General features: G+C 35.8%; 1 protein-coding gene across 1 annotated transcript in view; it reads left to right on the forward strand.

The window, feature by feature from the left end:
* Positions 1-27,412, forward strand: part of GUCY1B1 (guanylate cyclase 1 soluble subunit beta 1) — a 48,055-nt gene that overhangs the window by 13,711 nt on the left and 6,932 nt on the right. Inside the window, exons 3-9 of the mRNA XM_059173826.1 lie at positions 3,927-4,027; positions 5,485-5,603; positions 17,300-17,497; positions 20,847-21,077; positions 22,295-22,411; positions 23,606-23,739; positions 26,294-26,491. Of these exons, the coding sequence (XP_059029809.1) occupies positions 3,927-4,027; positions 5,485-5,603; positions 17,300-17,497; positions 20,847-21,077; positions 22,295-22,411; positions 23,606-23,739; positions 26,294-26,491 (1,098 nt within the window). The remainder of the gene's footprint in view (positions 1-3,926; positions 4,028-5,484; positions 5,604-17,299; positions 17,498-20,846; positions 21,078-22,294; positions 22,412-23,605; positions 23,740-26,293; positions 26,492-27,412) is intronic.

Raw genomic sequence — 27,412 nt, forward strand, 5'->3', positions numbered from 1 at the left:
AAATAGTCATTCTTCTATTTTATGCAGAGGGATGGCGTATTCTATTTGTACCTCGTTTATTTACCTGTTATTATGGATTGGTGAGTGTTTCTGAGCAGTTGAGTTTATTATAGAAATTTATGTTATCTGATTTATCCCAATTGGAAGAGAGAGAATACCACAAAGTGAGAATATAAATTAATTTATATATACTTTATTATATATTTAATTAAAATGTATCTATATTTTATTAGAATGCCCTAAATTAAAGGCTTCAAAATGCTGATCTGTTGACCAATGCTATTTTGTAATAGAATGTTAGTGACAAAATGAGAAGAATTAGGCTATCCATATCCCGCAAATCATCAATCCCTAAGAATTAATTACATAATTATATAGAAATGCAATTATTAACTACAAAGTTACTCATCACATTGTTTATACTTCCAAAAAAAATTAAAAGCAATCTAAATAGCTACTGAAACTTCAATGTCTGTACAATGCAATTTTATGCAAAGTACAGAAATGTATTTAATAAAATGAGATATCCATCAAGTACTAAGTCAAAAAAGGAGATTTTAAGGCAGTATAATTGTGTGTGTCATACGTACAAGTATATTCAAGTATGAACAACTCAAATATAATAGCAGTGGTTATCAGGATAGTGGAGGGTTCTTTAAAAGGTTTCCCTGCCTGTATTTTATATTTTATATTCATATCTTTATACAATTAGAAACTAGAATGTACAAGATACATAATAGCATTTATCAAAAGGTAAGTCAGTGTTTGTACTGTACCTTCATAATTTGGGGGTATTTCACTGAAATCTGGTGTTAAAACTTGAAGTTTGGAAGATGTGCTCTCTTCAATTTATAGCTATGTATGTTCAGCAAATTGAAGACTTCCACATCTTATATACAACTCTTTAATTTTTTGAATACCTGCACATGGGAAGCACTATGATCATTAGTACTAAACACACACACACACACACACACACACATATACACACATATTCACTCCTCAACAGCTTAGAACATACTTTTGCACACTGTATCTTACAGCGAGGAAGCTGGGTTATATTATGGCTCTTGTTTTTAAAAAGTTCTATTTAAACGTTTTTATATTTAATATAAATTAAACTATAATTATAAATCCACAACTTATAAATTATAAATACAAATGCTAATTAATAGATAATCAATAAATATAATAATAAATACATAATTGATATATAGAAATAATTTAACTATAGCAATTGATACATATATAATAAATATATAAGTATATAATCAATATATAAACATACAATTCAAAAATGATTAAAATATAATAATTATCCATTTAATTTGATTATAATAAAATACATTTAATAATTATATTATTAAATATTAATAATGATTTATAAATTAATAAACATATCAATTTATATTTATAAATATAAATTAAATTATAATTAACTTATATTTAAAGGTTATATTATGGCTCTTGTTTTTAAAAAGTGGAGGTTTAAAGCTCATGTGCTTTGTGTGAGTTGTCCAAGTTCATTCAGCTGGTAAATTCTGGCCTCTGAAATTCAGATCTCTGTGCCTACCAAAATCAGGCTTTTTAAAAAGTTTTTTATGGGGCGCCTGAGTGGCTTAGTGGGTTAAAGCCTCTGCCTTCAGCTCAGGTCATGATCTCAGGGTCCTGGGATTGAGCCCCGCATCAGGCGCTTTGCTCAGCAGGGAGCCTGCTTCCCTTCCTCTCTCTGCCTGCCTCTCTGCCTACTTGTGATCTCTCTCTGTCAAAAAAAAAATATATATTAAAAAAATTTTTTTACATGCAATGATATGCACAACTGCAAGCAACTAAATGGTATGCTCTTAAGAACACAGGGAACTTTTTAAGAATATCTCCATCCCCCCTGGACCTAATATATGCCATCATTTGGAATTTTCTCCTTGAGCAGATGCCGGTATTCCAGCTACAGACAGTAGCTGTGAAACACAGCTTCTGCTACAGAGAAAGAGAGAGAAAGAAAGGGATTGTGGCCTGCAGCATTTCATCAGTAGCTGTTCAAGCTGCTACTATGTTGCAAGTTCACCTGATGATAGTGGCTCATTTGTCTTTCATTCTCCTGGCAGCCCACAGGGATTTAGATGAATTGGATTGAGAGTCAGATTGATTTCCAAGCTTCACCTGATTTTGTGAATTTAACATTGGAAAAGACATCTGCCAACTTGTCAGTTCTCTTCTACGGCTGGCAATATTTTGAATAATAGATTTTTCCTTTGGACATTTGTTTGAGAAAAATAATCCGAATCTTATCAAAATAAAAATATTTCTATGATCATGACAGCTATTAAAAATGCTCAGTATAATTTCCTTCCATGAATACTGTATATATTTTAAGCTACTGTGTTTAATAAGCTAAGGATATGTTAAGAGATGTTATCAGTCTATTTGGCACCTCAAACCTGATATGTTTATAACTTTTTTTTTTTAAAACTAGGCTCCATGCTGGCGTGGAGCCCAATGTGGGGTTTGAACTTAGACCCTGAGATCAAGACCTGAGCTGAAATCATGAGTTGGATGCTTACCCAATTGAGTCACCCAGGCGCCCCTAAACCATAAGCCTTGATCTAACCCACCCCTGCTCCAGTCCACTTCTAACAGCCTCTCTCAGTTCAGTCTTTGGTGACAATATCCTTCCAGTTGCTCAGGCTAAAACCTCAGTGTCATCCGTGTGTCCTAGCCTCTTCTCACAACCTGTATCCAATCCATTGACAAGTCTTGTTGAATTCGCCTTCAGAACGTACTCAGCTTGGACTACTTTTCCCTCCTTGGGTTGCTTCCACTCTGAATTGAAAGTTACCGACCTGTCTCACCTCAGCATTGGTGGTTGCCTCCTCACTGGTCTCCTTGCTCTGTCCTAACCCCTTCTGGGGCAGTCTCAGTGCAACAGCAGGATTGATGCCTTTAACCTAGGTCAGTTCCTCTCACTCTCTTGTCGCAAAGGCCCAAACCATCCATCACTTTCAAGTAAATTCCATAGTCATTCTCATGTCCTCCCAGGCCCCTTGTTACCACTCTGACCCCTTCCCTTACACCTACTCTGGCCCCAGCCCTGTCCAGCCATGCTGGCCTCTGCTGCTCCTCCAGTGCCCTGGGCCGCTCCTGCCTAGCCCTTTTCCCCACATGGCTCATGGCTCACTTCTAGAGCTTCCTTCAAGGCTCTACTCAATTGCCAGTATCCCAGTGAGACTTATTGGCTTTTGTACTCAAGCTCTCTACCCGAATACCTGTCTTTATTTTTCTTCAAACTACTTACCATTATATGTTACTTATTAGTTTTATGCCCGGTTTGTCTCCCTTCCTAGGAAGTGTATGTTGCAAGAGGTCAGGTATTTTTGTTTATTTTGCTAAAGGCTGGATCCCTAATGCCTGGAACTGTGCCTGGCACATAAAGGAACTCAACAAATTTTTGCTGACTATTTGTTTAACTAAAAGTTATTTCTTGGTTATAATACCAGGCATTGTATTGAGCATTAGAGTACTATATAAATGTTAGTTATATACCAGGCATTGTATTGAGCATTAGAGTACTATATACCAGGCATTGTATTGAGCATTAGAGTACTATATAAATGTTAGTCTTGCTAAAATATGCTTAAATATATCATTTTAATTAGGGGAGTTTTAATTGGGAATGTGAAATGATTTCTTCTTAATCATTAGACTTTTAGGCACATGGCATTGATTTAAACAAATTTGCCAGAAATGTCCCATTTTAGGCAAAAAACCACTGTTTATACACAATTTATACAGTAGTTTTATCTACAATAGCTATTCTTTTATTTCAGCATATAAATTAAATTTATTATTTATAAACATATAAGTATATAAATAAGTTTATTATTTATTTCAGCATATAAATTAAGCTGTCTCTTGTTTTTGTTTTCCAGAAAAGAGGCACAGTTAGATGAAGAAGGACAGTTTCTTGTCAGAATAATATATGATGATTCTAAAACTTATGATTTGGTTGCTGCTGCAAGCAAAGTTCTCAGTAAGTTGAATGTGTCTTTCCTTCTTTGACTAAGTTACACAGAGAAGCCCAAAGGAGTACATGAACTGAGATCCCATTATATTGTTAGGTAGGTTGTACACTGCACAATGGTGGAGGGAAGGCTCAGGCTTTCCTGAGTCCTAGTTTTCTTTCATAAGCTCTTTAAAGAGTGGAGAAGCTCTCTGTAGCCCCTCACAGAAAACCATGTGTTGGGGTGGAAAAAAAATTATTGACACTTCATGTAATAATAACTTCAGTTATGGTATCAACAATACAGTAATTACAAAAGTGTAGTATGCAGAAAATACTGTCCCTGAATCTCTCTTGTAATCTTGCATTCCATTAACTATTGGTAAAAGAAGTAAGAAACTGAGATCTACATGAAAATTCCTGCAAAGTAGGCAAAGTTTAAACACAGCTTCATGGAAAAAAAAAAAAAGTTTTCCTCAGAGTTATTCTCACATGCTTAATTTACAATTAGGCTCCTATTTGGGTAGAATAGAAAGAAGTTTTTAGCTTTGCCACTAATAACTAGAAGAGCAAATATCTATTACAGGACACAAGAATTACAAAGAAAGAATGGAAAATTGTTAATAATAAAAATATCCTGCATCATTAGTAATCAAAACTGAAACAAATATGAAATTTTATTCAGAGTTGGTTATTTTTAAAATTAAGCATCTAGTGTATTCAACAGTAGAGTCAAAGAGGAAGTCATACACATTGTTAATCTGATGGTAAATTAAGACAACCTTGTAGAGAATAATTTTGCATCATTAGTCAAGTCTCTTTAAAAAATGTGCAAACCCTTTAGGAATTTTTCCTCAAATAATTGTTAGATCTATTTGCATTAAGATTGATGTATGTTTTCATTTTGAGATAACTTACATTATCAAAAACTAGGAAAGTCTATATTTTTGATACAAGTGGATTGTTAAATTAATTGTGTTAATGACATGGAAATTAAAATAGATGTTACAGAAAAAATATAAAGATTTTAGGAAATATTAATGATTGAACATTAAGAAACAAAGCAGGATATTGGGGTACATGTTATATGTAACCAACTTACTAAATATGCATATTTATGTGAAGAAAAGTGTTTTTCACCAAAATACTGTCATGTGCATTCTTGATGATTTTTTTGTGTTTTTCAGAAAAAATAAGGTAATACACTAAATATAAGTTTTTTAAAAGTTCAGAATTTGTTGTGATAGCCAAGAAACTGATTGTTTTGCATATAGGTACACATCTGTGCTCTTGACATGTAAATATTTTCTCTTCACAGATTTCATTGTATTGTTCAGGCCAGAAGTTTTTCTTGTGACCAATGACTACTTGCACAAAAATTGAAGATAGTTTAATTTTTTAATTTCGCACCTGTTTTCATTTTTCCCATTAACAATATTCTAGCTGTAATATATTTTATTGTTGTTGTTCTCCCAAACTATAAACAGATCTCAATGCTGGGGAAATCCTCCAAATGTTCGGGAAGATGTTTTTTGTCTTTTGTCAAGAGTCTGGTTATGATACAATCTTGCGTGTCCTGGGATCTAATGTCAGAGAATTTCTACAGGTAAGCAATTTGAAATCCCATAGTTAAAAGCTCTGAGTTAGTGATTCTCATACAGAGGCTCTAGAATACTTTTTGCTCTGCCAGCTGGATGATGGTGTCTTGCTGCTGAAATGGAATCACAGTGAATCCCATCAAGTAATTGGGTGGTCTTGAAAGCATTTTAGCATTTTTGTTTCATATTTTTTTCTTGAACTTTTAGTTGCTGACCTTGAATATTCAGGTTGTAGATTAATGTTCTTTGAAAATCTCAACATGGCCTATTGTGATCTGTTTAACTGCCCCCTTTTGCATGGTTTATATGTGCTAGTAGTTGTGTAGTTGTGGTTTTATGTTTTAGATATATAATCTGGTTTTATTTTCTCTTTCAAGGTATTCTTAGTTTGTATAGTGTAATTAAATACTATGGCAGGGTCCATGATGTTCTCTGTTGGGCTCATGTCTTTCAGGTGCTTGACCACCAAAACAAGTTTGAGAAGGATTGCTTCTAGTTACATACTAATTAAGCTACTGTAGCAAGTAGAATAGGAGAGCACTCTCTAAGTCAGTTTCAGGTGAAGTGAAAGAAATAATGTATCCAACTGCCTTTGCCTTCTGTGCTTATTTAAGTTACCTTAAAAGTTGGTACTAGTAAATTACCCATTAGATGAGAGACTATTTTTGGATTGCCTGCCCTATTTTAAGCACAGGCATTTATAAGCCCCTCTTCTTGAAATCTGCTAAGGTTGAAAATTATGTGGTTGTTTGTAAAGGATTATTTCTAAACCAGCCGCTGAAAGCGGCCAGATCTTGCTGGAAAATGATGTCAGTGCAATACTAGCTGAACTCAAGCCCAGTTTTGAGGGAATGTAAACTACTTTCAGTCCAGCTGCATTATTGATTTAACAGCCAAAATAAGAACTGTAGTGTTTAATCAAAATATCTGTTGTTTACATAGTGACATTTTTCTTATAAACTTAAGACAGCATTAAATCAAGATGGAAACTGGTTTGCAATGCCCTGCCATGGATTTATAGAACTACTGGTGTCAAAAGAAAAAAAAAAAAAAAAAAAAGCTGCCAATTCCAAGAGAAGTTGCTGCCAGGAGATTTTTAAATTAAGCTTTAACATGCTGTATTTAAATGAGTTATTTTATTTTATTTTTATTTATTTTTTTTTTAATTTTTTATTTTTTATAAACATATATTTTTTATATACATATATTTTTATCCCCAGGTCTGTGAATCACCAGGTTTACACACTTCACAGCACTCACCAAATCACATACCCTCCCCAATGTCCAACTATCATATGATCTCCCTGATATGAGGAAGTGGTGATGCAACATGGGGGCTTAAGTGGATAGGAGAAGAATAAATGAAACAAGATGGGATTGGGAGGGAGACAAACCATAAGTGACTCTTAATCTCACAAAACAAACTGAGGGTTGCCGGGGGGAGGGGGTTGGGGAGAAGGGGGTGGGATTATTTTATTTTTTTTTAAAGATTTATTTATTTATCTTTTTAACAGACAGAGATTACAAGTAGGCAGAGAGGCAGGCAGGGAGAGAGAGAGAGAGAGAGAGAGAGAGGAGGAAGCAGGCCCCCCGCTGAGCAGAGAGCCTGATGCGGGGCTCGATCCCAGGACCCTGGGATCATGACCTGAGCCGAAGGCAGAGGCTTTAACCCACTGAGCCACCCAGGCGCCCCTAAATGAGTTATTTTAAATGGATCAAGGTTTGATATTTAAAGTTTATTGGGATTTTGGATTTTTGAATACATATTCTGTCTTTTAATACTTTGGTTGGCTGCTGTCACTTTATTGGGAAAGTTGCAATTTGCAGTTCCTCTGTCTTAACTTTGACGTTTGTTCTCAGTGGCCACATCTCCATAGCAGAACAGCTATCCAAAGGAGTTTACAAAGATTTGTTTTAACCTCTACTCACTGTGATCATCCAGCTCAATTTGTAAGGGCACAATAGGAGAGTAAGCAGCCTCTTGGTGGGTTTCCCTAGGTTCTAAAACTGCATCGTCCTGTAGGATAGCTATTAGCCACTAAGTATACGGTTACTAAGTATTTGAAAGGTGATGGACTGTGGGTAAAATACAGAACAGACTTGAAGGAGGTATAAAAAGGATTCAAAATTGCTGATAAATATTTTATATAAATTCTGTTTTGAGATGATAAATATTTTGGATGTGCTGAGTTTTATAAAAATATATCATGAACATTAATTTCACCTATTTCTTTTTTTTTTTTTTTTTTTAACCGTGGCCACTAGAAACTTGAACATTACTTATGTGGCTAATATCTATCTGTGCTTTGCTATGGTGACTTTTATCACCTTCTGTTTCCACTGGATGGTGTTACTCTAAGTAGCCCTAAGTCCTTTTTCCTCCAAGTCAATATGCAACTTTAGTTAATATATCTTTAAATTACATATGATTTTGGGTTTCTTTCACTGTGAGTGTGAATGATCAAGAAACTAGAAAGTTTGAATACTGTGAAGTTTTTGCCAATAGTGGATATTTTTTTTATTTCTTTTTTCCCCTGTTTTTCAAATTGCCTATCTTACCGACAAATTGAATGAATTAAAATACTTAGGTATTTATCTTATGATTAGGCTATTTACATAGAAATTAAATGAATATTTTTTCTGTATAAGTGATGACAGAATAAAGTAACTGATTTTCATAAATTGTCTTAAGATCCTCATTTCCATATACAAATTTACATTTTGCATTATATAAACTAATAAAATATTCTTTTTCATAGACTTTAATCCTTCACTAAAGAGTAAGATAAACTGGGTCTCATTTTAAAGAGTTTAAAAACCTTTCTTTTTCACCCCCTGATTTTAATAAATCATCAAAGCCTTAAAACCTATTTCCTAAATACTGTATTTTGAGAATTCTATCACTTTTTTTGTTTCTTCTACACTTTTGCGTGAACTATTATTCTTGAGAGAGTGGATGGTTTCCCAGCCTCTCTTCGAGCCTCTTCTAATCTCTTCTTCATTCTATAACTCTACTTTTTTTCCTGAAATGCAAATCTGTTTCATTATATCATTTTCTTGCTTAAATCCTTCAGTGATTCCCAATTATTCACTAGAAAAGGTAGAAAGTAATTAAAATGATTGAAACTGCTTACATCCCCTATCCATCCTTCCTCTTCCTCTCCTGCAGCCTGGCCAAACAGAACTTCCTTTAGAATCTTTGTTTTTATTTTGTTCTTCCCTTTTTTTCTGGAACACTGATACTTTCACCTAAGTAAATCCTTTTTATCCCATTGGTCAAATGACTTCTTCCAGGAGGACACCACTCCTCTCCAATCACTCCCCTTTCTGAGTCGCGTTAGCACTTCCCGTATTTTCACAGTACACATATTTCCCCAGCCCTCGTATTTCTCACACTCTATTATCATTTCCTGTTTCTTGGGATGGAATGTAAACTTCATGGAGCCAGAGACCATGTATAATCTTCTAATGATAGTATCTCCACAGATACAGTCTGTATCTGGGAATGAATAAATATCATTTTTGAAGATTGAAGAATGAAGATTTGTGGTTTGTATAAAAAGAGGAAGAAAATACATCAACAGCTCAAGATTAATTCTTTTACTAGAGATGACAGCTTATTTTTATTTTATTATTATTATTCTGTTAATGAGACTATATAGATTTTTAAGAAATGAATTATAGTTTGAAATATATAATAATAGACACACAGTAGACCAATTTTCACCTCATGTGGACGTGGCAAACTGCTATTTATTAATTAATTTATAAGTTACATTATTTTATCTAGAAACTTTTAAAATCATCATTCTAGTATCTCCACTTGCAGTTCCCAGGCAACAATAAAATAGTTACTGGAATTACAACGTGGAGAACCATTTGACTATGCTTTACGCTGGACAGCTGTGACCACTCATCATGATTCCAAGGAGGAATTCCTTGGAAGTTGTCTTTTCTCAGCCTCTTAGTTGGATATGTTATTAAGAATGGTTCTTAGGGCATGTGGATGGCTAAGTAGGTTAAGTATCCGACTCTTGATTTTGGCTCAGGTTATGATCTCACTGTCCTGAGATCAAGCCTTGTGTCAGCTCTGCCCTGGATATAGGGACTGCTTAAGATTCTCTCTTTCCCTCTCCCTCTGTCCCTTCCCACTCCCCTCTCTCTTGCTCTCTTAAAAGAAAAAAAAAAAAAGGTAGATAAACCTTCAAATTTATTATCATCCTTTAGTTGATTTAGCAAATGGAAATATGATTTATCAAAGAGATAAAGAAAAACAGGACATTCTGATTTTTAAATTTTGTACATTTTACTTGGATATATTGTCTTACAGATAAGACCACGTTTCTGCAAGAATTTTTCTCCTATTCTGCCATTTTCTTAATTGTAAATAGGAATAAAATGTCCAGTTTCGTGCTATTTTTTTTTTTTTTTTAGATTTTATTTATTTATTTGACAGCGATCACAGGTAGGCAGAAAGGTAGGGAGAGAGAGAGGGAGAAGCAGATTCCCTGCTGAGCAGAGAGCCTGATGTGGGGCTCCACCCCAGTACCCTGGGCTCATGACCTGAGCCGAAGGCAGAAGCTTAACCCACTGAGCCACCCAGGCGCCCCTCATGCTGCTATTGTAGTAGATTTCTATTTGAAGGTTCTAGCATATTGAATAAAATAGTGCAAAAACTATGTAGGGTTTGAAGCCTTCATTTAAAAAAAGAAAAGGGCACTTGTGTGGCTCAGTGGGTTAAACTTCTGCCTCTGGCTTGGGTCATGATCTCAGAGTCCTGGGATGGAGCCCTACATCAGTCTGTCTGCTCAGTGGGGAGCCTACTTCCCCTTCTCCTGCCTCTGCCTACTTGTGCTTTCTCTCTCTGTCAAATAAATAAATAAAATCTTTAAAAAAATAAGAAATAAAAAAAAAAGAGAGAAAGGAATGTCCGATTTGACAGTATTTCTACCTTAATCCAGACTCATCTTACTTCCACTGTCCTATTTGCATTATTGCTGATTGAGTTTTCCAAAAATCACTGCATTAATATGTCCCATTTCACATGCTCCCCTGAAATATGATTTTGCCCCTCCCATCACAAAGCAGAATTTGCCTTCCCTTGAATCTTGGTTTACTTTGGTGATTATTTGACCATAGAACATGGCAGAAGTAACATTTTGATACTACCTAGGCTTGTTTATAAGAAGTCTTAAAGTTTCCACCTGAGTATCGTGGAATAGTTACTCTTGGGATGCTCACTCCAGGAACCCAGTATCTCGAAGTGAGAAGCTCAAGACACGTGCAGAGGTCATGTGTGGGTTCTCAGACAGCAGTGCTTGCTGAACTCCCAGCAAAGGGCTGACAACTACCACCAGCCCTTTGAGTGACCTGTCCTGGGGAAACAGCCTGGTAGAACATTATGATGACACCATCCCCAGCTTCATGAACAGCAACCCAAGAATTTCCTGAGTCCAGAAAGTTCACAGAATCACTAGGGATAATGATATCTTACTGTTTTAAGCCAATAAGTTTGGGGTGCTTTGACACACAGTAATGCATAATTGGAACAGCAGCCAGAGTATTATTCTTTTCTTCATTTTTTATGTCTGTGTTAGTGTGAACTTGTACACTTATACACACATGTACAGATGAGTGAAGAGTTTTGAGCCACCATGTCTGCTCAGATTAGAATGATATACAGCGTCAGGGAATGAAACCCAAGTCAATCCACGCAGGACCACCCATTCATTCTCACGGGTGTTATATTACTGTTACATTATATATTCTTTACATCCCAATACTTTTACAGAGGTAAAATGAAATTCAAATGAGCATGGAAAGCTGCCAGATTGCCTAATGAAAACTAGATGAGCACTGAGCAATCTTAGGGATTAGTAAGGATTTAAATTATGAGTCTGCTTATATACGCATTGGAATCTCAGTTGAATAGCAAGCAAATATTCTGTTACCATTTGTTGGAAACGCTGGTTCCTTGTACTAATTTTGGTGTAGCAGCAGCTTCACTCATTCAGTCATGATGTTCCTCTACTAGCACCTCTGTGCAGCCTGCCATGAAATTTCCTTCAAATTTAGGCTGACTCAAGGTTATGGCTTTTAATACATGGCGGTGATTTAGCCAGCCCATCAGGAGAGTCTGGGATTGATGACGGATCTAAAATTCTTAAATGTTTGTGTGAAGTGTTATTTTGGGAAATACGAGGATTTTCCTGAACAGCTGTGAAATTCTAATACTTCCCTAAATTATTTATAATATTTCTTGGGCAAAAATGCACTCTTCATTTTATTTTTAACTTTTGAATTTCAAAAGGACCTGTTTCTCTCAACATCCAAAATGGTAGTTTCTATAACCTGCAGTTTTAAAATGGACAAGTATGGACTTATGAGGGAAAATGAGTATTTTAAAATTGTAAGACTGTTTTTTCTCTTGAAATAACTGACATATGTTTTCACAGTTTTATAATATATTGCCGATTGCAGTATGTCAATGGGATATTTTTTTAAACATGAATTTAAAAGCTATATAATAAGTAAAATATTTTACACAGGTAATTCTATGACTATTTGCCTTTTTTTCTTTAATTAATGTATTTTTCTTGAGAGGATGGTAATGATAATTATATGTAGTTTTAACAGTATTACCAGTGAAATAATTTTAGTGATTTTGATACAGTTTCTTTTAAAATAGAGCTTTGCATTATTTCTTCTTAAAAAGATTCTCTGTATCTTTTCAGTTGGAAGGCTATTTCCCATGGTAGTTCCAAGAAGAAAAGGCAGAAGGAGTGTCATGAAAGCTTCCTTCTTGTTCTGATCTTCCACTACTTACTTCTAACTTCTTACTTGTTCTGATCTCATGCTATTCATACCCCAGCCTTGGTGCTTCCTGTTACATGGGTTGGATTTTCCATCTTTATTTAGGTTCTGTTTGTTTCATTCTTGATATTCAAATTCTAAAATGACTTATTTCTTATGAAACTTGACAAAATATGTTTCAAATATCATGCTGGTTATACACAAATATTGGTGTTCGTCATGTTTTTCCACAAGTATAAGAAGTGAAAAGATAAGAAATGCTTCATCTCATCTTCCCTCCTTAAAAAAGAGAGATTGGAGGGGCGCCTGGGTGGCTCAGTGGGTTAAGGCCTCTGCCTTCAGCTCAGGTCATGATCCTGGGGTCCTGGGATCCAGCCCTACATCTGGCTCTCTGCTTTGCAGGGAGCCTGCTTCCCCCTCAGTCTCTCTGCTTGCCTCTCTGCCTACTTGTGATCTCTGTCAAATAAATAAATAAAATCTTAAAAAAAAAAAAAAGAGAGAGACGTCGGAAATGACTGGTTTTTAAGGATTTCTTCCCATTTGAAATCTCCGTTATGTTCTCCAGTAACACAGGCAACTCCCTTCTTGTTCACTAGGATAAGGCTACTTGGCAACTGAAAAAAATCTCTCTTAAAACGTTCAAGATGAGGACTTACTCCACCCACTTAACATGTGGATCATTTAGAGATTTTTCATTAGATGCCGAGGAAGCAGGGAAATGAGGTAGTTAATTCCTGGAAACTCTGCCTCTGTAATTTATGTATGAACTTATTTTTACTGTGCATATTACAGCGACAACTTTGATTTATTTCGAACCATTCCAAGATCTTTGAAAATATGGAACTTCAAAGTATTTCTCAAAGGAATAATAAATTCTCGTTTGTTTCCTAAATCTGTGGATTGCACTAAATCCAGAACCCCAGCACAATTTCCCAGGATGCCAGCACTCCTTTTTATTCTGTAACTAATAAATGCTAGGTCACAAGATGAATTGGACTTATGGATTAGCAGAATTCCCGAGGAGAAAAGTATATTTGTTTTGCTTATAGAAAATGCCGTAAAATGATACCAGAACACAAGAGGCGACATGAAAATCTGACTACCCTTTTTGGCATCTTGAGAGAAAATAGATAAATGGAACTGTTCTCTTATCCCTTTCTTGTTCTCTGACTTCTAAAGCTCAGAAGAATGAAGTCAGAGCAGACTTAAGCTTTGCTTTATTGTTTGCTGGGAATCTGCTGTGCTGAAATACATGTGTTTACTTTTTTTATGTTTCTTTTATGTACATATACTTCTTTGTAACTGGTCATTCAGGTCTTTTTTTGTATACCTATTCCCATGGTATATTTAGAAATAAGATAGAATAGTAATTTTAAAATGAAATTCTTGTTCCCCAGAATACATTGTTACCATCATGTAGATGAAGAATTAACTGTATAGAGATCATATTATAAGAGGTAGACAGTGTTGTCCCTTGGCTTTTTTGAGAATCTTTTTTGCGGTCTTTCTGGTTGCTGCAAACACGTTCAACCTAACTATGAAGAAGGCTCATTTTTAGCAACAGAAATGTACTCAAATGAAGTCAACTTAATTTTTAATCATGAAGTCCATTTTTAATAGTAGACAAGCTGTGGTCATCACTTGAATTTTGAAAGAATAAAACCAAGTAAGGAAAGCTGTAACTAAAGAAATCCCGAGAGAATTTTGTATGTTAGATACTATCTAAAGAAAATCAATCTTAGATTAAGTGGTGTTAAATCTTTTAGGCTCCAGGAAAGCACTTTACTTGTCCATTTAATTAATAGCAAATTCAATAAAGAGGTTTATTTAAAGCTCTGGAGAGTTGGTTACTGCAAAAATTTAAAAGATGTGCCTTGTGACCTGGTACGTTTTGTATTCCATTGCTTTAAAGTGATAAATATAAGCAATATTTAATTATCAATTTTAATGCCTTAGTATTATCAGTATTTTTATTTAAATTAAAATGGGTCCACATTTAAGGGGCAGTGTTTACCTTTGTGTGACTTGTGTGACTCGTGGAAAGTGGTCTTGGGAGATCCTGCCAATTTCTGGCCTTCATGGGCATCAGCGGTGCTGCTAATGTAAATGGTGCCAGTTGTTACTGTCTCATGCCATCTGTGTAGTTGCATATAGAAATGTGCTAATGATACAATATGACATGAGAGGAAAATATGTGAGTACAGAAGTGAGGTTGGCATATTGATTTATGATATATTTGAACATTTTGCAGAGGAAAAATGTAAAGAAATTAAGATACATATGTCAAGTTCTCATTAGACTCCTTTTTTCTTTGAAATCAGTCACAGCATAGTTCTTGGGCCTGACTACATTAGGACGTTTCCTAAATGCAGCAATAAGCTCAGTTTTTACTTTGTGAGAAATGGAAATAAGTATCACACTTTGTTGGTGATATTTCTTCTCACCAGATTTTCTCTCACATTTTCCTGCAATACTGGTTGTGGTAGAAGGGATCTGGAAGAGTTAGAGAGGAACAGTCTTCACTTCTTCCCTTTCCAGGGAAGAATTTTCATGAGGAAAACTTACAGGAAGAACTAACTTCCTATGACTCAACCACTTAAAATAGTTTTAGGCCTTTCAGTGGTTTGCAGTTTCTAGGAACTGGCTAATACTTAGTGTCCGCCATATTGGATTGTTTTTATATGGTAATAGCAACCTCTAGAGGCAATCAGGATGAACTGAAATTTTTAAGAGCAGACCTGATTTAATTGTAACAAGTGTAATTTTCAGGAAGAAAACAAAAATCTCTAGGCATGAAGGCAATTGAAGAAGAAACCAGACTGTTGAAACATTTTTCTGAATCAGAATGTCAGCCTTTCAGGGGCGCCTGGGTGGCTCAGTGGGTTAAAGCCTCTGCCTTCGGCTCAGGTCATGATCCCAGGGTCATGGGATCGAGCCCCGCATCGGGCTCTCTGCTCAGCGGGTAGCCTGCTTCCTCATCTCTCTCTGCCTGCTTCTCTGCCTACTTGTGATCTCTGTCTGTCAAATAAATAAATAAAATCTTAAAAAAAAAAAAAAAAAAAAAAAAGAATGTCAGCCTTTCATGACCTAGCTCAGGCCTTCTCTTCACGTTGAAGTCTTTGGACCCCATTCTTTCAATCTGAGCTATTGGCTCTGATATTTATGCCTCAAAAGCCACTCTGCACTTTGGTTTGTGATATGAACCATGAGGGGCTTAACATCAAGGTCCATGTCATGCAGGTTTGTATCTGACCCTCTACCCTGCCCCTAGCTTGCCCCTCATACGGTTCATAATACATAATGCATATGGAATAGCTATAGAATGACTGAATCTTTGAATGGAAGGGACAGAAAACTATAAACCACAGTGCCATTGGTGCCCTGGTGGAGTATTTCTCAGATTTGAGCACCCATGGAGCCATCTTATACTCACATCCTAATATCTTACTGGATTCTTCTGTTTCCCTAAATTGGCTTCTTTGAGGCATTTGGAACCTGAACCATAGTTCAATTTTGGCCTATCTCCAGCACCTCCTTTTATATGCATTCTTTTATGCTCATGGGATTCGGAAACTAATTTATTTTACCCATTTGTTTTTAGTGATAATGACCAGTTATTGAAAGATTACTATTTGCTTGGTGTATTAGTTTTTATTGCTGCCATGCCAAATTACCACAAATGTAAGTGCCCTAGACAAAACAAATGTATTCTATTTTCTAAATTTATTAATTATTTTAATTAACATGTAATGTATTATTTGCCCCAGGGGTACAGGTCTGTGAATTGTCAGGCATATTGCATTTTTTTAAGGTCAGAGTCCATTCAGGTCTCACTAGACTATAATGAAGGTGACAGCAGGACCATGTTCCTTTATGTAGTCTCTAGGGCATAATTGTTTCCTTGTTCATTCAGATGTTGGCAGTTCAATTCCCTGCTGTTATTGGGCTGAGGACAATGTCATGTTTTCAATCAAAGTCTCCTTAATTCTAAAGCTACCTCACTCTTAATTCTTATAACCTGCTGTGCTGTGCATATCCTACTACATATATGTAACACACACACGCTAACACATTATGAGTTGTTTATTTGAAAAACCATGTTGGACCAAACGAAACATACAGTTTGCACCATTTCTCCTGGTGATCTTTATATAAATAACTTTTGTGTATTGGTGAGTAATACAGGATGCTGGGGAATTTGTTAGGTTCTATGCTAATGGCAAAGCTGTAAGTACAGAAAATATTTATTGGTAAATGTATTGTTTTCCAAGATTCTGTTCCAAAAGATAATTATTTCGCAGGTCAGCTGTGACCCTCTATCTTGATTGGGGGCTACTGATGAATATGAAACAATCCTGCTATTTTAATTTATAAAATGCTTTTAATTCTAAAATATTACTTCACAAAATAATATGCTTGTTTCATATGCTTATCACTGATACAGGTTTTTGCATTAATACTTTTGAGGATTGTGGTGTAAACAGAGGGTAATATGTGATCACTTTGGGCATCCATATTGTTTATTATAACATGCATATACAACTTTCCCAAGCTCCTATAAATCTGTATATCTTTGTTTTAGCCCATAATTATGTTTTTCTTGCTTTGGGCATACTGTTTACATACAACTTATTTGTCCTTCTTTCAAGTGTATTAACTGTTAATAGCCATAGATGTTTGTCTTAATCATACCACTTTAGTTTTAAGTTCTCTGTGGCTCTTACTTTACAGTTGTTTCGTTGCACAGGGGAAGGTTGTGCTATGTGAATGTTCAAACAGTCATTCTGCCAACCAACCTCAGACTCAAGCCCTGTTTCCTTATCTTGTTTTCTCAATGTCAGCTGCCATTGTGGAGGCATCATTTATTCATTGTATTTCCTCTTTATTTCAGAACCTTGATGCTCTGCATGACCACCTCGCTACTATCTACCCAGGTATGCGTGCCCCTTCCTTTAGGTGCACCGATGCAGAAAAGGGCAAAGGACTCATTCTGCACTACTACTCAGAGAGAGAAGGTCTTCAGGATATTGTCATCGGAATCATCAAAACAGTAGCTCAGCAGATACATGGCACCGAAATAGACATGAAGGTAATGGTCAGTGAGGGAGACTCTTCTGAACACATCTGACATGGGATAGTGAACATGATAGTCCATGAATTTACCTTTAGTTATCACTGCTGATGGAATTCATCAGGGTATATTTTAGCCCTACCAGTGCCGTACCAGCAATATAGAAATATTTGGTCTTAGAAGTCATTCTACAGGATGTTTTTTTTTCTTGTGGTGGCAGATAGCTCTTCCCAATTATACATTGCTTAAGGCAAAATGAAACCTAGTTTGCATCTCCTGTGAGCACGTACCAGCTGGACAGCAGAAGGCTATGTGACTGGCTAAGCTGTAGTCTTTAGCATACAAAAAAAAAAAAACAAACCATAATGTGGACAGTCAGATTCTAAAAGAATATAAAATTAGATAGTGTTTTGCTGTTTAATATTTCTTTGTAGATTTTTTTTTTTTGGTCTGTTCCCCAAATAGAGTTGGAATCTCTCATTTGATCTAAAAAATTTGCTTTTTTTTTTTTTTAAATTATATTACAGGGTGAAAGAAGCCAGGTCTTCTACTTTGAAAATTGTGTTGCTATGGATAATATATGCTCTTAGCTCCGAACAATAGAGAACCATTGTTTGACTCTTTGTAACCCACAGTCTCTCCTAGTCTTTTTTTTTTTTTTTTTTTTTGTGCTTTTTGTGTGCTCAGCACCTTCAGCCTTGAAAGCCATCTTTCAGTTGCCCCAAGTTTGAGAAAATTCGGGAGGGGGATATCCTATTTCTGCTCTTTTTCTTTATGGATATTTCCTAGATGCCAGAGTTATGTTCTAGCACAGATGTGAAGCTCAAACTTTAAGTAGCATATTAGGCCAAATAAAAATTGTAGCATTTAAATTGATGATTTTGGAAAGGCATCCCAGGCCATTCATCTAGTGATGTCATGGTAGGCTTTGTGCTTTTCTTTCTTTAGGAGTTGGTATCGATGGGGCACGTGTTGGTGATTCTGAGGTCCAGTCTTAGTTTTTCTATAACTAGAGACTGGGACTCTATATAATGTGACATTATCAAATCCAGAGACATTTAAAAGTGAAATTAAAACCTTGGGCAAAGAATCAAAATTTATCCATGATTAGGAGTCTCACTGGAATTTAGTCAAAATACTAGAATATGCCTTTCATTTCTAATCCTGGCACTAAGCTAACATTGCATCTCTACTAAGTGAGCCTTCATCAGGGGCTTTATTCCCACTGTGTCTAACTACTCTTGTTTTTTGTTTTGTTTTGTTTTGTTTTGTTTTGTTTTATTTAGGCAAGTTGAGCAAGAGACAAACACATAGAAACTTCAGGAAAGAAACACAAAACATACTTGGATACTGCCGTTGCTATGGTTAGCATATCTGTTATGGAAGGTGGACAGCCATTAGCATACTCTATATAAAATTCAAGGTTTTACTTAGTTACATGGTTTAATTACATAGCTTTATACGTTATTTAGGTTGCCTTATGGCCTTTATTGATTCAACTACTCCACCACAGAATTCTGAAATGTTTTCATTTTTAGTTACGTTTTGTATATTTAATTTTTGTCAAAGGCACTGTTTTAATTTCCCAAAGTATTCTTATGACAAATCTGTAAGCTTAACAGGTCTGGAGCTACCAGACAATTTAACTACTTAAGGAATATTATACCATGTCAAGAAGTAATATACCAAGGACACGTTAAAAACATGATCGGAGAGCAACTCATTTTGACAATTTAATCAAAGCAAAAGAGCAGAAATGAGGAATTAATTAGTAAATTTAGGTTGTATATAATTCAGTTTCTGTATCTAAAATGGAATCAGAGCAGAACACCAAAGTTAGGCTTGAATTTTTAGACTGACTCTTACTTCATTTATGGAACTTTAGAGAAATCAACCTTAGAGGGGAAGAATGTTGAAATCATAAATAAGACTAATATTTAGCCAGTGTAGTTGATTAGTATGACACTGAGAGTAGGAATGTTCTGATTCCAGCAGGAAACTGCATTTGAGAGAATATATACAATGGCGTCCATGTTAACTGTGATTTGTTCTGTAGTCTCAGAGTGTGCTGCGTTGAACTCCTGAACAAAAAGTGAAAAGGAGCAACATTCTGCTTTCAGTTAGCTATAAATGAAAAACTGTTGCCCCAGCTACTTCCCATTTGGATCTGGCCATAGTTGAGATATAGTATTTCCCCTTATAAGGGGATGCATTTTTTGTAGTTTCTTAAGCTCAAAACAAAAACAAAACCCCAAAACCCTCTATACCTTAATAATGTATTTGCCTATGAATAATATCTTTCTTTCTTTATTTATTTATTTTAAGATTTTACTTATCCATTTGTCAGAGAGGGAGAGAGAGAGAGGGCGCACAAGTGGGGGAGCAGCAGAAGGAGAAGCTGAGCACGGAGCCCAATATGGGATCATGACCTGAGCTGAAGGCAGATATTTAACCGACTGAGCCACCCAGAGATCCCCAATATTTTAGAAATGTAGTTATTTTTTTAAACTATAGAACTTTACTCATTCTTATGGTTACTTCCTTAGAATGACTTCCTAGGTTTGAAATTAAATCAGAGAATGTATAATTTTGGGGGGATTACTTATATATTATCAATCTACCCTTCAGAAAGTTTAATCAAGATCCCCTCCCACTAGTGGTATTTGAGATGATTCTTTTTTTGGTCTTACCCAATTTGGTATTTTGTATAATTGCCAACTGATGGATGAAAATGACATTGCATGCAATTTTTAAAAGATTTTATTGTTTATTTATTTAGTGGGAGCAGGGGGAGGGGCAGAGGGAGACGGAATCTCAAGCAGACTCCTCGCTGAGTTCAGAGCCCAACATGGAGCTTGATTTCATGATCCAGAGATCATGACCTGAGCCAAAAGCAAGTCAGGTGCTTAACCAGCTGAACCACCCAGGCGCCCTGATATTGCATATATTTTAAAATATGTATCTCCATTGTTTCATTTCCCTCTGTGAATATCATTTTTTATCATATTAAATAGAGCCACTTTGTATGGTTGGTAGTTCATTTACTGAACCAAGTGTACTGGCTGAGTGGGCTGAGCCTATAAGACAAAGGTGGTACTTTTCTCCTCATTCTATCCAGGAGGCTGTCTGGGTTACTTAAAGGACCTATACCAGATTTTCAGTTTTATTACAAATAATCATTCAGTCTTTAATTCACATTGAACAAGACAATGTCCATAAATAGTGTCCTATTTAAGACATACATAGCATTTCCGTATATTCATATTTTCTAATTAACCATTCTTATAGCCAGTGTCTTAAGTGTTCAGATATTTTCACTAAACTGAAATGCAGATAATCAACACCATCTCTCCCCTTTGGAATCCAGGTTATTCAGCAAAGAAATGAAGAATGTGATCATACTCAGTTTTTAATTGAAGAAAAAGAGTCAAAAGAAGAAGACTTCTATGAAGATCTTGATAGATTTGAAGAAAATGGTACCCAGGAATCACGCATCAGCCCCTATACCTTCTGCAAAGCTTTTCCTTTTCACATAATATTTGACCGGGACCTAGTGGTTACTCAGTGCGGCAATGCCATCTACAGAGTGCTTCCCCAGGTAAAAGGACCTCAAACTGCCTTAAGGCCTGAGACAAAAGGCTGTGAAGGCGCCGTTGTTCCACACGGCCATTTATTCATTCAACGCACTGAGTGTGTTGCATGTAATGTGCAGGACATCATATATCATAAATTTGTCACCTGTGAGCTAAGTATATTTCAGCATATGCAACTTTCCCTAGGAGAACTACTTACTTATTTTTCTGTTTCAGTCACTTACAGGGACAGTGGGAAAATTATATGGGAATGCTTTTTTTTTTTTTTAAATGAGAAAATGGGTGATTTTCCGGTAACAAGCATCTTTCACTTATTTATTCATTGAATGACTATATGCTGACTGAAAATACCTTTCAAAGTCAGTCTTTGACATTTGCAGGGCAGAGAGAGGAATTGTACAAACACTAAAGAGGGAAGTGATAGATTCTCCTGGGGTTGAGCAGAGCCTCGAAGGAAAACAGTTGGGGTGCATTTAACTTGGGTTATTCAGACCATTTGAAAAATCCTTTCTATTTTTCCCTCTCACCTAACTAACTTTGAAGTTGTATCCAACACATTGGAGATACTTCCCACTTGTAGTTAAAGAGCCTTACTAATGGTGGATTAGCCCAGACGGGCTCTGTTGTAGACTTACCCATCCAGAAGTAGGGTAGTATGCAGCATGGGCTCCTGTGCCGGGCCTGCCTCCCTTTCACTGTATGAATGTGAGCCCGTTACCTCGCCTTTCTCTGTCTATTTCCCCTTCATTACGGTGTGAGAAGACAGAGTGCATAAAGAACTTTTGGTCCAGTGTCTAAGCAATTATTAACTGTTACCCATTACTATTATTAGCCGTCTCTTAATAAAGGATGAGTGTTTTCTGGTGGTTTTTCTACTTAAATTTCATCATAACCCACAGGCATTTGATACCTCACACTACCTTTTAAAAAGTCACATTTCTATTATTTCTTCTTCCAAAATGCTTCTCTTACTTATAGAAGCCTATATTGGGATATGAGTACTCTGAAGCCATATTCGGTTTTGTGTTCATGCAACGATATGATGCCCGTTTGATTGCTGAGTGACATAGGTCAAGACAGGAGCCCATGGTTGAGGCAATTCCCATACCATATGATTATGGTTTTCTATTTTTAAGTCTTATTGAGCTGGCTTAATCTAATCTCAAATTGTAAGAATTATTTCAGCTAATCCTGTGTTCTTTCCCTTTCATCTACATCTTAGCTCCAGCCTGGGAACTGCAGCCTGTTGTCTGTCTTCTCTCTCGTTCGTCCTCATATTGACATTAGTTTCCATGGGATCCTTTCACACATCAATACGGTTTTCGTCCTGAGAAGTAAGGTAATCAAGATACTTCTTTCAGTGTGAGTGAGTAAGGGATGTTTCAAATTAGACATGGCCCCGAGGGAAAGTTAGCTACTTTACCATTCTGTGATATGGAGGAACTATAGAGAGATCCCCAAAAAACGTCAGAGGGAGTACTATTTCTTTTTTGTTTGTTTGTTTTGTTTTTTAAGATTTTATTTATTTATTTGACAGACAGAGATCACAAGTAGGCAGAGAGGCAGGCAGAGAGAGAGGAGGAAGCAGGCTCCCCGCAGAGCAGAGAGCCTGATGTGGGGCTCGATCCCAGGACCCTGGGATCATGACCTGAGCCAAAGGCAGAGGCTTTAACCCACTGAGCCACCCAAGTGCCCCCAGAGGGAGTACTATTTCAAAGGCAATGTTACTGATTCTTGGTTTGCCTGAGGGGCAGTGGGACTCTTATCAACGGATCAGAATTAACAAAAATAAGTTTTGAGACTGTCTCATTGGGACAACTCAGTTTTACGTAATAAAACAAATATCTTTTACTTCCTTAAACTACCATGTGCTATTTTAGAAATCAAAACTGATAAAGAATGTTCTTTTAAACTTCAACCAAAGTCCTGATTTAATTCTTCCTTAAATTGTCCATTATTCTTCATGCCATTTTTGTGGGAAAATAAAAGTGATAACATATTCATCCAGTTGATTATTTAGGTAGCACCCAGATCTCATAGCTTCTGTTCTTCAGACTTGTGCAGCCAAAGTGTCTTGGAGTAAACATCCTGTCCTTCCTGTGGCCCTCGCAAAGGCCTTACCCACACATGTTTGACGTATTTGGAACTATTCCCTGTTACTCTGTGAATGAAGGCATAGGGAATGGAGGCTCTTGGGTTGTTCTTTGCTGGAACTTAGTATTATATGTTGTAGCCATCCTGGAGAATCAGAAGTATGACTCATGGAAGCTTTCAACAAGTATGCCAACAGTAGTACAGCTGTTGTCTTTTTGGGTTCAAATGAGCCAGTCAACTCGCTTTTCTTCCCTGTTTGCCAGGTAGCCAACTTTGCTTAATACCTGGTACCATTTTGGTGAAATGTCCTTCCTCATCTACATGGTGCATTTATTCTCCTTTATGGTTTGGTAGGAAGTGAAGCATGCCTGTCCTTATTTTTTTACTGAACTGTAAGGAAAAAAGGTACTAGTTAATGGTTATGTCTTGCCTTTTCAAGGAAGGATTGTTGGATGTCGAGAAATTAGAATGTGAGGATGAGCTGACTGGGACTGAGATCAGCTGCTTACGTCTGAAGGGTCAAATGATCTACTTACCTGAAGCAGATAGCATACTTTTTCTGTGTTCACCAAGGTAATCTTTTTTTTTTTTGATTAATTATAATGGATATAAATACCTATCTTTAGCTAACAGAAATTCGGTAACATTTTATTTAATCATTTTATTTAATCATTTACACTACGTGATCGAAGTGTAATTAGATTTTACAACCCTTGTTTATATACCTCTCTATAACAAGGATAATTTCATTTAACACTTGTAATAAGCTCGGAAGAAATCATGTATTCTTTTTTATTTGCCCTGTCTTAATCAGCTTGCTGAGCGTTTATGCCATTGGATCATGGAAAAATCCAATCTGCAGGTTGCTAATTCTATAGCTTTATACCTTCCAAAGGAGTGTCACATAGAAAAACAATTCTGTAGAGCATCTGATATGATGGTGTGAATACATGGATGTATTTGGCACCGAGAAATTACTTTTTAAAAATATTTCTGGATTTGAACAATTTTATATAAAAAATATATAGCAACTTTAATCAGGATTCACTATTCAAAATATATTACACTGAAACTTATGTAAATTATGTTATTTATAATAACCATCAGAGGAAAATAAAACTGTAGGATGCTGTGTTTCCAGTTTGACAAAACATTTTACTAAAAGATGCATGGGAACTCACAATAAGAAAACTATATCTACATTTACTTAGAAAAATAGAAAAAAGGTAACAGACTTGTTAGGTGATATTTTATGTATTTGTAGCTCTGCATAACTGAAAGCTATGCACATTATTTAGTTAATACATTCAGTTAAGTATGTTTTGGTGAGCTATTGGCTAAAAATTTAAAGTTCATCATGGTCACTTTTCATTTAAATATACTGCCTTAAAATCTCTGAAAAACATAAGGAACTTTGTAGAACTTCAATAAGCTATTAAAGACTATGTAAGACTAAGGACTTTTTTCCTGAGAATATGCATCATGAAAATAAAAGAGGCAAAAATTAGAGAACATAAATTTTTTATATTTTTTAGTCACCCACATTGATTTACTATATTTCATTGGCTGTCCCTAAGTTTTTTTCTTCTGTCTCTTTTCCAGTTGAACTTTAATAGAATGACAACTTTTCAGTAGGGACAGTTTCTATTCATGGAGATAAAGTTCTCTCGGGGAACAGAAGCAGACAATTTGGAGTCTTTTTGTTAATTGCCATATGCAGAAATACGCATAGTGACACATTCACGGTTTGTCATGTGGTACCTGTCCATGTGTATAGAAAGGTTTGTTTTCACATTAAGTGAGATCACCTAAAAGCAGTTTTACTTGTAAAGTAAATAATTTCAAGACAATTAGTTTAACTTTAGAAAAAATATGTTAATAGTTCATTAAAATAATAAGTAAATTTATAGAAAAGTGAGACATAATTTGATTGTTTTCTAACTCAATATGTACATTTTCAGCCATTTTCATTTTAAGCTTATAATCTTTTTATTTTCTCTGCTCATGGTCTTGTCTACCGTTTGTCAGATGATCTGGCCTCTTTTCAGATGGGTCTATTCTGAAAGTGAGCTTTAACATACATATGCATTTTAACACAATCGAAAGAGACCATGTGCTTCATTAGTAAACTTTTCGATCATTTTATTTCTCTATATTGACATGCTAATTTTTGCTTTCATTTGTGGACATTTCTGCTGAGAATATGTAAGAAGAAGACATTTTATCAGTCCAAAATTCTTCAGTAAAGTCAATACTTGTTATATCATTTTAGAGAAATTCTTATTGGGAATGCCCAGAAGTAATTACTTTATATTTAAATAATTGAAACCAATAATGTAAACTTAAGACATTTTAACCAAAAAATAAGGTTTTACAAAGCAGTTGCTTACCAGATCATAGCTGAATCAGTAAATATTAGTATGCTATTCTAAAAATAACAGGTAAAAAAATAAATTAGATTAGAGAGATGCATAAAATCTAGCAGGATTAAATAATGTTTCAAAAATGAGAAATATTTTCAAAGGAAACAAGAGTAGTAGAAATTAGAACCAGAAGGGAGAGTAGCACATATAATACATGTCTAAGAGTTATAAATACATAATATACATGTGGAAGATAGGTCATAAATTTGATTGTAAACTTTTAATCATTGCGTCTAAGACGGAAAATTAACCAGTTACATAAGACCAAAATGAACTGGTTTCTCAAGAGAGGCATTATTATCCCTGTAGCAGAGGGTAAAAGGACATTTTTCTTCATCTCTTTATAATGAGAGGGAAATGCGATAGCAGTGAATAACAGTCTCGTGTTAAATACCCGATCAGGTCACACCGGACAGGTTTCTACCTTATCTTGCCGTTTACGCCGATGGCACCAAACGTGTGATTTGGCAAAATGTATATCAAGTTCATCACTGCTTTTTGATAGATTTTTAATATATAAAAGAATGAAGTCATAACCTTCATGTGACTCCCCCAATTTTCTTGTCTGTAGCCTCACCTGTTGAATGGGTAGGAGGAACTGAATGGTAGAAGGTGACAGGATTATACTCCTTGACAGTTACCAGGCTCGGGATTATCATGTAGACAAGTTGGCACTGATTTTGCCTCCTTTCCCTGTATAACAGTGTGATGAATCTGGACGATCTGACACGGAGAGGTCTGTATCTGAGTGACATCCCTCTGCACGACGCCACACGCGACCTCGTTCTTTTGGGAGAACAATTCAGGGAGGAATACAAACTGACCCAGGAACTGGAAATCCTCACAGACCGGCTGCAGCTCACATTAAGAGCCTTGGAAGATGAAAAGAAAAAGACAGATACGTAAGAATGAAGCCTCGTGGTGAAGGAAGGGCTTTATATAGTGTGACTCCACTACAGTTAAGTCTGATCAGCACACCAGAGAGGCATGGAACCCGCGGTAGCTCCCGAGTAGTAAATAAAACCTTCTGTGTCACTTAAAAAAGAAATTATGCACACAGAAATAAGTCAGTCTTAATGGTAGTGGGAATATGTCTTCAGTTTTTACGTTGAAAGAACAGATGCCAAAATATCTCTCTTGGAAAATCAGTACAATAATTCAAACGCGTCTTTAAATTGGATCTCTCCATTCATTCATTCCTTCACATGAGAACTATGTACTGAGCAACCTCTGTGTGCCGGGGGCTGGGTGGGTTCTGAGGGTTATGAGAAACACTGTCCTTAGAATAGGCCTTTGTCTTTTAAAGGACTCTCAGAGTCTAGGTTATTTTAGGGCTTGGCAGATAGGAATTTGACAGATTATGATGTCATCTGTAATCACAACAATTATATCTGTAATGAGATATGTTAACAAAAATAACAAAATCTGGGGTGCCTGGATGGTTCAGTCAGTTTAGCGTCAGACTCTTGGTTTTGGCTCAGGCCATGATGTCAGGGTTGTGAGATTGAGTCCCGTTTCAGGCTCTGTGGTCAGTGGGGAGTCTGCTTGTAAGATTCTCTTTCTTTTTGCTCCTCACCCGCCACATGTTCTCTCTCTCTCTCAAATAAATAAATCTTAAAAAAAAAAAAAGACAAAATCGAAAACTCCTATTTTTCTGTGAATGGTGTATTAAGTTGTGAAATACTGGACAAATAGCATTAAAGGTAATACTTCCTTAAGTATCAATAACTTCAAAAAATATATGATATAATTAAAACTTAAGGAATATAATTGTGCCTTTTGTGTGTGCTTCTGAATAAGATAAATAGAATTTTAATAAATTA

The sequence above is a fragment of the Mustela lutreola genome, chromosome 1 (genome assembly GCF_030435805.1).
Source record: "Mustela lutreola isolate mMusLut2 chromosome 1, mMusLut2.pri, whole genome shotgun sequence".
Lineage (NCBI taxonomy): Eukaryota > Metazoa > Chordata > Mammalia > Carnivora > Mustelidae > Mustela > Mustela lutreola.